This window comes from Sorex araneus, chromosome 11 (assembly GCF_027595985.1).
Source record: "Sorex araneus isolate mSorAra2 chromosome 11, mSorAra2.pri, whole genome shotgun sequence".
Taxonomy (NCBI): domain Eukaryota; kingdom Metazoa; phylum Chordata; class Mammalia; order Eulipotyphla; family Soricidae; genus Sorex; species Sorex araneus.
Window position 1 is genome coordinate 15,984,869 of NC_073312.1, and position 13,096 is coordinate 15,997,964.

Genomic DNA, 13,096 nt, shown 5'->3' on the forward strand with positions numbered 1-13,096 from the left:
GATGCTTTGGGCACGTGCATGCTTGGCCTTGGTCCCAGAGTTTGTTCAGCCAGAACACTGGGCCAAAATGTCACGATTGAGAGTACTCTGGAGTGGGGGGCTGGAGTGATAGCACAGCGGATAGGGTGTTTGCCTTGCACATGGCCGACCTGGGTTCGATTCCCAGCATCCCATATGGTCCCCTGAGCACTGCCAGGAGTAATTCCTGAGTGCAAAGCCAGGAGTAACCCCTGAGCATTGCTGGGTGTGACCCCAAAAGCAAAAAAAGAAAAAAAAAATGAGTACTCTGGAGTGGAAGGTGTTAACAATGGAGACTATTGCAGGTCTGGGGTTAAGCACAGACCCTGGGAGCAAAGGAAACAGAAGACAGTGTATTTCCACCCTTGGAAGTGAGCAAGCCTCTTTACCCTTGGCACATGTGTCTTCCCCGATGAAACAGGGTGATAACACTAAATTCCTTCTGAGCCTGTAATGAACTCGCCTTAGTGCCCAGCATCTGACACACACAATGGGTGGCTTGGTTATTGCTCACACTTTTAAAGGTGAGTGATGTGTAACACACAAGTTCGTTTTTGTTTTTGTTTTTTCACTTTACAAACTCCATATCTAATCAAATGTTCCCAGATTAAGATTCAAATGTTCTTTAAGCTCTTGGAAACGCAGATAACAGACAGGACCATTTAGTTCATATTTATTTCACATTTGATCTGTAAACTTTTTTATTAAAAAAAAAAAACACCACTGTCATTAGCAACATGTGCCGACATTAGTTTTTCGGTAGTGGAAAAACAGCACAGGCCTTCCGGATTCTGTCTAAGCCAGGCAGAAATTCAGAAATGGAACAGGAGGGCTCCGCCCTTCTCCCTCAGCTTTGGGGGTGGGGATAGTTCTGGAGTGGGAGCCTTCTCCACCCTGGCAGGGTCTCCACCAGAAAACAGAGAGGGACAAGGGCAACGTCTTGATACCTATGAGCTCTTGAGGCAGGGACTGTGTGGCCTGGCAGGCCCATTTGTCTTTTCGAACTGTTTACCCAGGGCAAATTGCATCAGGTTTGCTTCTTCCACATAATTTCCACTCCTCTGGGTCTAAACACAGCAGCGCCAAGATTTCCCTCGTCAGCACTTTGGGGAAGGGAGGGGCACACTTACATACAAGATAAAAACAGAGCAAATCCTTCGAGCAATGCGTGTGCTGGGGGAGGACCCTGGAAAGAGGTTTTTCAAGTGAGTTTCTGGGCAAAGAAAGGTGCATCCGAGGATAATGGCTTTATACACAGGGCCGAGGCAAGTGGAAAGGTTCTTTTACCCCTGTCTCGGTTCGTTGTTCTATTTACACAGGGGTGTGTGGGGGCGGGGGCGGGGCGAGGCCATCAATTATGCTGGGAGGCAAAGGGGGGAGGTGCGGGGAGACAGAAATCTTCTCCCTCTCAAGAAATCTCCAGGCCAAGTCCGGGCCCAAGGGACAGTCACCAGTTGCTGGTGAAAAAGCACAAAAGGAAGGAATGAGTCTGGAAATGGCTTGCGCTGCAAAGGGGCTTGGGACGACGCGCGTCCGGACAGTCAGATCCCAACATTAAAAGACAAGCTAGTTGGGGACCCTCGCGGCACACACTATCAAAAGTGTGTATTTACAGGGGGGCGGGGGGATGGAGCGGTCGGTGCGCGGGCAGGGCTGTCCCAAGCCTTTGTTTTAAAACAGAGTCGGAGGCCAGAGGAGCGCGCGCAGCCAGAGGCCAGGAACCCCCATCCATTCATTCACCTTCTGGGGCCGCGTGCCTACGCCCCGCACGCCGCGCTCAGCGGGGACACGACAATACCGGGAGGGAACAACACTGTTTCGGAGAGGCCCAGGAGCCCCAGCCCAGGGCTCAGCGTCCAGAGCGATGCTACCAGTCGCGGGGCGGGGAGACGGGCGCTCTCCCTCTCTCACCCCAGCCCGGCTCGAGCAGACGCCCGCAGGGAGGCAGCCTCGCAGCTACCTCGCCGCTGTCCGAAGCGGGGGAGAGGTCCCCGGGGTGGGGGACCCGGGCGGCGTGGACGATCGGCTCACACGATGCGCTTCCTGTCCCCCCGACAGAGGATCTTCTTGAAGGCGCGGCGGAAGTCGTGGTTGAAGATGGTGTAGATGACCGGGTTCAGCGAGCTGTTGCAGTAGCCGAACCAGAAGAAGAACTTGAAGAGCGTGCGCGGCACGGAGCAGCCGACGGCCGTGAGCGTGTAGGTGAAGAAGAAGGGGAACCAGCACACCACGAACACGCCGATGACCACGGCCAGCACGAACGTGAAGCGCTTCTCGCGGTTCTGCCGCCCGCGCCAGCGCGACGCTTTGGCCACCCCGCCGCGCTCGTCGGCCGCCCCGGTGGCCGGCGCCGCGCAGCCCCCGGCCCCCGGGCCGCGCCGGGACAGGCTGTCCCCCGGCTTACCGTGGCCCGCCCGGGCCTTGCCCGGGGCCCGGGGGCCGCGCTCCGAGCGCCGGGAGCCCGGGGGCCGCTCGGCGTGCTCGGACGACGAGCTCTCCTCGAGGTCCAGCGCGTCGGCGTCGCGCAGCCCGGCGGCCGCCGGCTCGCCCGGGCCCCCGTTGAGCTGCGTGGGCAGCGGCTCGGCCTCGGCGCCCCCTGGGCCCAGCACGCCGTGCTCCGGGCCCAGGCCGTTGGGCCGGCGCTCGGCGCCCCCCGGCGGCGCGGCGGTGGCGGCGGTGGCGTTGGCTGCGGCGGGGTCCGGGCCGCGGCGGCTGGGCGGCACGCGGGTGCGGCGCTTGGCAATCTGGTAGATGCGCACGTAGACCAGGATCATGATGAGGCAGGGCGCGAAGAAGGAGCCGATGCACGACGAGATGACGTACCACATCTGGTCGTTGATCTCGCACCGGGGCTCGGCGTGCGCCTGCCCGCCGCCGCCGCCGCCGCCGCTGCCCTTGTCGAGGGAGATGAGCGGCGGGAAGGAGATGATGGCCGAGATGACCCACACGGTGACGATGATGGCCTTGATGCGGCGCGGCGTGCGCTTCAGGTTGTACTCGATGGCCTGCGTGATGGACCAGTAGCGGTCCAGGCTGATGGCGCACAGGTGCACGATGGACGAGGTGCAGAAGAGCACGTCGAGCGCCAGGTAGATCTCGCACCACAGCCTGCCGAAGTACCAGTAGCCCATGACCTCGTTGGCCAGCGAGAAGGGGATGACAAGCGTGGCCACCAGGATGTCGGCCGAGGCCAGCGACACCAAGAAGAGGTTTTGGGGCGCCTTGAGCGCGCGGCTGGTGAACACGGCGATGATGACCAGCACGTTGCCGAACACGGTGAGCAGCATGAGCAGGCCGGCCAGGCACACCAACGTCAGCGTCACCTGAAGGGAGTAGGGGGTGGCCCGGGCGCCGCCCCCGGGCGCCTCTGTCCCATTCCAGCTCGAGTTGCCCGCGTCCGGCTGCAGGGAGCCCATGGGCGTGAAGCTGCCCTCGGCCAGCGGCTGCTCCTGGCGGAACATGAACGCGGGTGCTCGCTCGCCTGGGCCTACTGCCAGCTGCCTTCCGGCCCGGCGCCCGTGGGTCCTCCTCTTCCTCCTGAGTCCCGCTCGCCCCGCCGCGCCTCACATACGGAGGGGGACGCCAGGAGGCCGGGCCCGCGCTGGGGGCCTGCTAGCGGCCCATAGGCCTGGCTCCCGCGAACTGCGCTCGGCCAGCGCGCGCCGGGGAGCTCGGGGCGGACGCCTTCGGGTCCCCAGCGCCCAAACACGGCCAAGTTTGGTGGCGAGGCGGCGGGAGAGAAGAGGTCGAGCGGATGGGGGGGAAGAGCGATTTATTCTTCAAGAAGGCAGAACCAGGACCATCGGTAGCCCGAGCACTTGGAAGGATGGCCAAAAATTTAAAAATTCAAAACACAGATATCTAAGAAACCTTGACTCTGGAGCCAAAGCAAGGTCTTACCGTGCGCGGGGCCCACCCCCACCCGGGAGGCAGCGGAGAGGTGCTGATGCTGGCTGGGGGTCCTAGGTCAGTCTCCTTACATCCCCGAAGCGATTGGCGACTCTCTGGCTTGCCCCAGACGCGGCACGGCCGGCGGAGCCCGGGCCGGGGCCAGGGCGCGGACTCTGCAGCCTTCTCCGAGCACCGCGGGACTTCCAAAGTTGTGCGCCCCGCTGGGGCCGGGGCGCAGCGCGCGAGCTGGGGGGCGGCGGCGACGGCGGCCGGGTGACAGGTGTGGGGGACGCATGAAGGCGCCCCCTTCCTTAGGCGGGCCGAGGTGGGTGGGCGGTCGGTCCTCCTGGAGTCGGGTGTCTTGGGCGTGGGCCGGGCGCGCTGCGGGCCGGGTCCAGGAGGAGCGAGAGTTGGGGAAGGAGCGCACGGCTTGGGGGAGAAGGTGCCGGGGGTGCTGGGCGGCGGCGCGCCAGCTGCAGGGCGCCTGCACCGAAGCCGGAGCTGCTGCTGCTCGGTGGCGCTCACCGTGGACTGGTTTTATAGCCCCAGGATCAAGCCGGCGTTGCCGAGCAGCCGGCGTCAGCCCCCACGTGGGAAGCCGACCCTCCCCCGCCCCTTGCGCCTCCCCTCCGCGGGTCTGTGCCTGAGCCCCGCGTGGGACCCGGGGGAGCGCTGCCCCCTGGACTGGACAGGCCCTTGGAAGAGGCGGGTACCCTGCGCGTGGGGTTGAAAGAGCGAATCCGGAAGGGTGGGGAGCGGCCCCTGCTGGGAATTGGTGGAGCAGCTTTGGGCCGGCCCAGCGGAAAGCTGCGGGCCCCGGAGCGTGCCCGGGTGCAGCCGGGTCCTGGAACGAGAGGCTGTCGGGGACCTCCGAGCCGAATCGGGAGCAGCTGCCACCAACGAGGGTCTTATTTGAAGCAGCCCTAGCCTGGGCGTGCCTCTCTCGTCCGCAAGCGTACCTGGCAGCCGGGGCGAGTGGGATCCTGGTGAGAGAGGTGGGCACGGTTCGGATCGAACGCCTGGGGCGAATTGGGAAGCTCCCTCCGGAGCGGCCCGGCCGGAGTTTAGAGCTCCGCTTGCAGGCCAGGTGGCCACGAGGTGTCCAGCCGCAGAGCTCTCTGCTGGACAGCGGCTGTCTGCGGTCTGGACCGCTCCCCGCCCCAGCCCTCAGTGGGGAGGGTCCTGGAGGCGGAGGCCGCGCACAGCCACGGCGAGGGCGCACTGACACCTGCTGGCGACGCGCCGTCACGGCCGACGAGCTCCCGGCCGCGCCCCGCGCCCGCAGCGCGGATTGGAGTCCGAGCTGAGGATCGGAGAGCCCAGGCTCTCCGTTGCTCTTTTTCGTGTGGCAGAAGTCTCCCTGCAACAGGCGCGCCTTGGGTGCTTAGCGCCGGCGACACTGGGGGTTCTGATGAAGTCCCGTCAAGGCAGTGATGCTCAGGACGTGCACTTTGCCCGGCATCTGCACAGCGCCCCCTGCCCGCGGGGCCGAGAGGAACGCCTCCTGCCTCGCCCGGGCTCCGCGCTGGTCCTCTACTAGCATCTGCTCTTAGTCATCTTTTCAATGATGGGAGCTAAGGGCAGAGAGTAGTTTTCGAGTTTTCTCTGATAGGAATGGGTGGCGCGAGAATGAATGACAAGTATCTCGTTGCGTGGTAAGTGTCCTACAACGGAGTTGGACAGTGACTTAGTACCAGCTTGAACTGTGCTGTCTGCTGCACTTCTCAAACAAGGGGCAGGCAGTTAAAGAGCCATGGGAGGGAGAGAGGAATTGTCAGCAGAGGAGAGATCGGTCCTGACGAAAATTGTCTTAATGAAGGGCTAAGCAAAGGCCCTATGGGTGGGCACCTAACCTGGAATCTTCAAGAAATAAACAATCACCCTCTGTTTGTTCCGCAGGAGGCAGGCTCATTAACCACATTGAACTTGGATTTCAGTCCCACCAATGCACACAGCCTCATGATAAGGTGCCACTACTCTCAGTGGGCAGTAACCCAAGTCTGAGAACCTCACAAAGCCATCTGCTTGATGGCTCTGAAATTCAGGCATCGATCTCCCGGTCTTTACCCCAACAGGCTATTTTCTGAGCTCTCGCATCCCCTTTGTAAGGAACGGAAAGAAAACTGAGCATCCTGCCCCCTTGGAGTCTTAACACTTCCTATCCTCTTCTGACATCTCTGCCAGGTCTCCTCGTGGGTTATACCTTGCACAGGCTCAGGTAGAAATGTGCTTCATCAGTAGATAAAGGACCAAGCATGATGGCCTCTCATTTTCTGTAATCTGTATTGCAAACCATAATACCCATAAGTAGAGAGAGAAAGAGGGCAATTGTCTGCCATAGGGGCAGGGGGAAGGGTGGGACAGTGGGGAGGGGGGAGGGATGCTGGGGACACTGGTGCTGGAAAAAAGTACACGGGGGATGGGTGTTCGATCATTGTGTGACTGAAATTCAAACATGAACGTTTTATAACTGTAGCTCACAATGATTTAATGATTTTTAAAATCCTAAAAAAAAAAGAATGTCCTTCATTTTTGCACAGCAACAAGAGGCCCCTAACCTCAAACGTGAAGGCGGGGAAGAGTCCAAATTAGGCACAGCCCAGCTAGCAGCAATTGGGCATACCAAGTTGTTTGTAGAACATAGGTGCCGAGTATGGGGTGCACAGCTTCCCTCGCAGCACTGGCTTCTGACACAGTTGCCCTCCGTCATTCTCCTTTCAAAAGTCAGAAATGAAACAAACCAGGGCTCGCAGTGCTTTTCTGTTCTGGAGCTGCTGCTGCAGCTCTTGTCACATTTTCTAAATGCTTCCTAAACAGCCCATCATTTATTCCTGGGCTTGGAGTCTTCATAAGGGAGACATCTTTTAAGAAGCTAAGGTTCCTATGTCTCATTGATCACACCTGTCAATGGTAATTGTTGCCTTATTTAAGTACCCAGTAGTCCCCTTGTGTGAGGCTGTCTGCAGAACCCCCGTAGATGTAGAGCTCTCCCTCTTGATGCATATGTATCTTAGAGCACTTAGTTGTCACACACTGGGTCAGTATGACTGAGCTCGAAGTGCACACAGAAATAGATGTCTTTTGTTAAATGTGCTATGCTGCCTGGGGAGGAGGGTATTACGCAGAGAGCGAACTCCAAAAACCAGCCTCCACGCCAGCCTTGCTTGTGATAGTCAAACGAATTTAACCAGTGATCCACCAGGGAAATCAGGACTCCCCGAGTGTTCAGTGGGATGTAGCAAGTTCATTTTAACAAAGTTCCTCAGAGAATACTAGTGCTAGTAAACATCCTGCTTTTAAGGCAAGTGGGGGTGAAACAGGGAGAAATGCCAAATGACTTGGGGACCTTGATCGAACCTTGATCAAACCAGCCTGAGCTATAGAGAAGAAAGGGCTCCAGGATGAGAATCATTGCCTTATGGGGAAGCAGGAACTCTCCAGCTAGTCCAGCCTCCAGAGACAGGGTTGAAAATATAGTTGTTTCTTTTGTTTGTTTGTTTTTCACCATCTCTACTAGTAAAAAATACTTTATCAGCACTGGCTAATACAATGCCAGGCACAATGGTGACAGTATGCTACTTATATAAAATAAATCGTTAATTATAATTCCCTGATCTACCCCATAACATGGGAATTATCTGCCTTTACAGATGGAGGGAAAAAAAGCAACCCAAACTTAGTCAAGTAGACTGCCCAGAAAATAAGCACCAGGATTGCACCAGTGAGCTTTCTAACCCCCCTTCTATGGATCTCTACCCCCTACTTCACTGACAGATCATCAGAAACAAGAGCTGGGTTGTCCTCAGAATGGGACAGGCAGATCCCACCTACCCACCCATCACTGGAAAACCCAGTAGTCTCTACTGCACCCACCATCTTGCTGGCAGAAAAATTAAAAAGCATGCAGCCACTAAATCTTCCCAAGCAGACTGGTCCAGGCTGACAACTCTGGGGCCATCCCAGATTGGGGGCAGGCAGATTCCTCTTTCTGCTTGAAGACACAGCAGCCCATATGACAGAAAATGGCCCAGTTCCATGACTGAATTTTATCAAACTGTCAAACCATTATAGTTCTGTAGTTCCTGGAGTGCACAGTCACATATGTGGTCACATGACATCTCATTTTATAGTACCATCAGCCCAGTTAGGACCACAGCAAATCTGGTGGGAAAGTTGTGTAGACCACCAAGATCAATATGCGAAAACAATAAACATAAGGTTCAATTAGAACCAATAAGCCCAGTTAATCCTCAATGATTTCAATAACACCATTGTGAGATACAACAATGATCACAAATTGACTTTTATTGATTTATGTTTTGATAATTCTACTTGCCTTTGTGTTGTAACAAACGATATGATGTAAATGTATACCTGCTCTGGTGGATGGGAAACTGGGGACATTGGCAGTGGTGGTAGAATTGGTGTTGGAACATTTAATGCCTAAAACAACTGTCTAATGAACAACTTCGTAAAACATGTCATTATAATTATTTTTTCAAACAAGAGCATTAATGCATTTGGCATATCCTTCTAGACTTCTATTCTCCCCTCCATTCAAGGCTTGTAGAGCACAACAGTAGAAACGAGACATGGTCCTTCAGTAAGACCCACTATTTCCAAAAACCTGATGAAAACAAGCACACCGGGTGGCTGTGCAAGCCCCAGCATTGTCACCTTTCTCTACAGAAGCAACTGGGCCCCACATGCACATTTACACCGAGGCTGGGGTGAATCTTCATGGCACCAGCTTACCTGTTCACTTGTGTGGTGGTCCAGGAGGGGGCAAGCAGTGTCTTGTTCACCTTTGTATTCCCAGAGAATACCCCCAAGCAGGCTTCCATAAAGCAAATTTGGGGGAGAAATTGACCTTTAGAAAGCCAATAAGGCTAGGATAAGATCTAAACACTATATGTTAACAAATGCCTTAATAACAGTAAATACCAGAATGTAAGACACACTGCATAGATACTTGATATTTGTATAATGAATGAACTCATCAGTAAAATCATTCTACTTCTGAATCCAAGAAGCAGGTGGCCCAGAGGAAAATAGCTAAGATATTTTCTAAGATAAAAATTCCAAATCAGACTCTAAGTCAGGTATAACCAGCTCAGGGCTATAAGCATAGATTACAGAATTTCTTTCTCCTATCTGTTCCCTTTCCTTTCTTCTTTTTTCACCCTCCTCCATTTTTTCTTTCTTCTCTTCCTCTTCCCTCACCAATATATGTATCTTTACTAGGGTACACATCCTTTAAAAGTACATGTAAGGCACCACGGTGCTTGCCTTGCGTGTAGTTACACAGGTTTAATCCCCAGCACTGCATACAGTTGTCCAATACACTGCCAGAACTGATCCCTGCACAGAACCAAGAATAAGCTCCAAGCACATCACATAAACCAAACCAAAAAGCAAAAGAACATGTCACAGGTGATGTTCTATATATAACTACCAGTTAGGCAATTTACCTGTAAATAAAGCTAAATATATTTGCTGTGGAATTATATCTATAATAAAGACATTAGACAACTTCAAAATATGCTTGATTGCTGGTCCATCTTGGGTAGTAACTTGGTGAAAAGTAAATGGGTAGGAGGTGCTATCAATAACCTACATTCTTCCTGAAAATTTGACCAGTTAAAAACAAACATACCCCACGAGTTGGGTTACTTTGACAGTGGTAGAACCCTCACAGAATTCATCACCACAGACAGTGCTGAAACACACAGCAGGAAGAGCCAACACAAGTGCACAGCTGAAACTAAAAGCAGCAATCAGCTACAAACAGTTGGAAAGTCACTGTGTCACTGGCACAAGAGCAGGGTGGAGAAAAATCAATTGCTTCCTCCAGCTGTTGTTCCATTCCTGCCAGGTGCATCAGAGGGGCTGGAGCAGCATCACACCGTCCCCACAGGGAACAGGAGCTGTGGCTGGCTATTGCTCCACTTTCCAGGCTCTCTCCCGTGAGGGCCCTGTGGGTCCTGCTCCCCACTCCCATCCACAGGGCTTTCTCTCCTGTGCTTGCCTACCCCCCACCACTTCCCAACCCCTACCTTCCTACAAATGAAACCTGGTCTTTTCTGTTGCTGTGGGAGGTTTCTGGCTAAGACCAGTGACGCAGCCTGTGCCATGATGAACTCTGCCTTTGGAGGCCAAGAGACATGGATTTGGGGGCCCACGTGTTGCTATGTTCCTGCAGGACATGTTTGTGTCTGCACTCAACGTGACTGTTGAGCGTCATAAGCCTGCCTCCAAGCATTACGGTACCAGCTGCAGCTCACCGGCCAGTCATGATGAGGGAGTGCCCTTTCCCACCACCTCCAGTGGATTCTCTTGCTTGCTACGGCCATGGCATTAAGCAATAAAAAAACACTTAAGTCAGTTGGGTGAGTGATGGCTTTTTGATCGCAAATCCAGTGCTTAGTTGGAGTCACTGACCCTGGGAATACTAAAGGGATATTATCACCAACACTGATGATCTTAAACTAACATTCTTTAATCTAATTAGGCAGGTGACTCACCATTCACATTTACTCAAAGACACCACAGAGACATGAGACCAGAAATAAAACACACACACACACACACACACACACACACACACACACACATACACACACACTTGTTAAGAGGTGGTCTGGCTATCACAGCTACCACTGCTCGCAGGAAATTATTTTTTTCCCTTTTTCCTAGTAAATGGCACCAATACAAGTTTTTTCTCGCAAAAAAGACCCCTATCCACAACATCTAGGAGGCATCAGTAATAGTCATCAGGAATTGTGCATAGGGGCAAGATAACCCTGAGCTCTGCCCCTGCTTCTGTCACTTAGTAACTACAGTAAGCAACTAACCTTTTTGGACCTCAATCTCCTTGAATGAATATGAAGCCACTGTCCACACTCTTTCCTATTCTTTAATGAAAATTAAATGAACACACATATGTATAGGTGTATGGGGGGGGGGAACCTCAAATGGAGACTGGGGTTGCACAGGCTAGGTATACAGCAAATATCAGATACACAGATTTGATGTACTTTCTCCCTCACTAATCTGAATCATCCTCAGATAAATGCAAATAGGTCTTATGATCTTCCCATAATCAAGCCGCATTAAAGGTTTGATCAATGAATAAATTGGCTTTAGAAAAATTAAAACAAAAACCAATGTGAGAAAGATGATTTAATAATTAATCCATTTTTTTGTTAGAGGCAAGGGAGGAGCTCTCTACATTTAAGAACTGTTGGTAATATGAAAGGAAGATATGTGTACAGTTACATTACTAACTCCCAAAGAAGAAAGCAATCATCAGCAAAGTTCAGAGAACCAAGAGAAAAAAGAGCTCATAAGTCTCCCCATGGGGTCATGAAGAATTACTTTTTCTAAAAATGAAGACTGGAAATTGCCTTGATTGGAAAGGTCTAAAAGTAGGGTTTTCAAAAGGAGAGAGAGAGAACAAATTGGAATGCCTTGCCACAGAGGCGGGGTGGGGTGGGGGTGATGGGATTGGGGGGTGGGAGGGATACTGGGTTCACTGGTGGTGGAGAATGGACACTGGTGGAGGGATGGGCTCCCGAACACTGCATGAGGGGAAAACAAGCACGGAATGTGTGAATCTGTAACTGTACCCTCACTGTGACTCACTCATTAAAAAATTTTTAAAAATTAAAAAAAAGAATTTTTAACCTTAAAATAAAAAATAAATAAAAGTAGGGTTTTGTACTGTCTGTTATTGACTGAGTCAGAGAAGAACCAGAATGGAGATACTGAAAGGGTTTAGAAAAAGAGACTCCAAATCTTAAAGCTGATGGAACTTTAGATATTTAAGATATATAAGACAAATACATGGATTTTTTTTCAAGGGGTTTTCTTATAAAATGTAAAGTCCAACTTAAGTGAAAATGGACTGATTCACATAAATGAAATTCAGTATAAATTGATTTAAAAGTATAAGTTGCAGTAAAAGTCAACTAGGGCATAGATGACTTTAGCTACGATTGAGATAGTAACTCAAATATTCTTCTTACTAGGAAACTGATTCCTTTCCATCTCCTTTTTCTTTACCATGGGGTAAGATAAAAAGTACAGAGGGCAAGGCACTTGTGCATACAGCCAACCCCAGCTCAATCCCTGGTACTGCAGATGGTCCCTCAAGCACCACCAAGAGTGACCCTGAGCACAGACTAAGAAGTAAACTTTGAGCACTGGTGGATATGGGCCAAAAAAAAGATCCTTTTTCTCTCTAAGGGAGAAATGAGAAAAGATGAAGCAAATACAGAGAGTTGTAGGTGCCATGTGGTTTTCCAATGTGTGAGATAGAAGTTGCCTTGGTTTTCCCTAGAAATCCAACTTTCAGACTTCATTGCATGAAGAAGAAATAGACCTCTTTGTCCTTGGATTCCATGAGAATCTACAGACCACAGAACCACTTCTTTTCTTCAGTCTATTTGAGTGGGCTTTAATTGTGTGCAACCAGAAAGCTTGACCAGAAAGAAGTCTGTTTTGCAAAGTTCTTTATTTTAAAAATATGTAAAATTACATTTCTTGATCATCTTCAGTTAACCAGACTGTGTGTTCTGACATAAATTCCAAGTTCACTAACTGGAGGGGGAGGTTGTCTCAATCTTCCCATTGACCTATGTATATTCAAAAGATTTAAGTAAAACAACCAAGGTCTTAAAAAGCATCACATAGTTCCATTGATGATGGCACACTATTTATGAAGTTTTCTTTGTTTAATCATGTAAAGAAAGATAACATATGGAATCTGAAAAGACATATATATTTCCTATTCCCAGCTACAAAACAAAAAAGCCTATTATATCCTTTCTCTCTCTCCTCCCTCCCACTCCCCTTTATCTATCCCTTCTGTCTCCCTCCGTCTCTCTCCCCACCTTTACTTTCCTACTTCCCCTCTCCCTTCTCTCCACTCTCTCTACCCACCCAACTACAATTAAAATACCTGGGCAAGATACCACAACTTCCCCCAAAAAATACATTTAAGTAATTCTTTAAAAAAAAAAAATAGTAGCAGGGGCTGGAGCGATAGCACAGTGGGTAGGGCGTTTGCCTTGCATTCAGCCAACCCGGGTTTGAGTCTCAGAATCCATATGTTCCCCTGAGCACCACCAGGGGTAGTTCTTGAGTGCAGAGCCAGGAGTGACCCCTGTGCATTGCCGGGTGTGAT

General features: G+C 51.7%; 1 protein-coding gene across 1 annotated transcript; it reads right to left on the reverse strand.

Annotated features, from left to right (window-relative positions):
* Positions 1 to 1,912: 1,912 nt before the first annotated feature.
* On the reverse strand, positions 1,913 to 3,626 carry ADRA2A (adrenoceptor alpha 2A). Its single transcript, XM_055119524.1, has one exon. It carries the CDS (start codon positions 3,477 to 3,479, stop codon positions 2,046 to 2,048), a length of 1,434 nt encoding a protein of 477 aa, XP_054975499.1. The 5' UTR covers positions 3,480 to 3,626; the 3' UTR covers positions 1,913 to 2,045.
* Between the last annotated feature and the right edge of the window lie 9,470 nt (positions 3,627 to 13,096).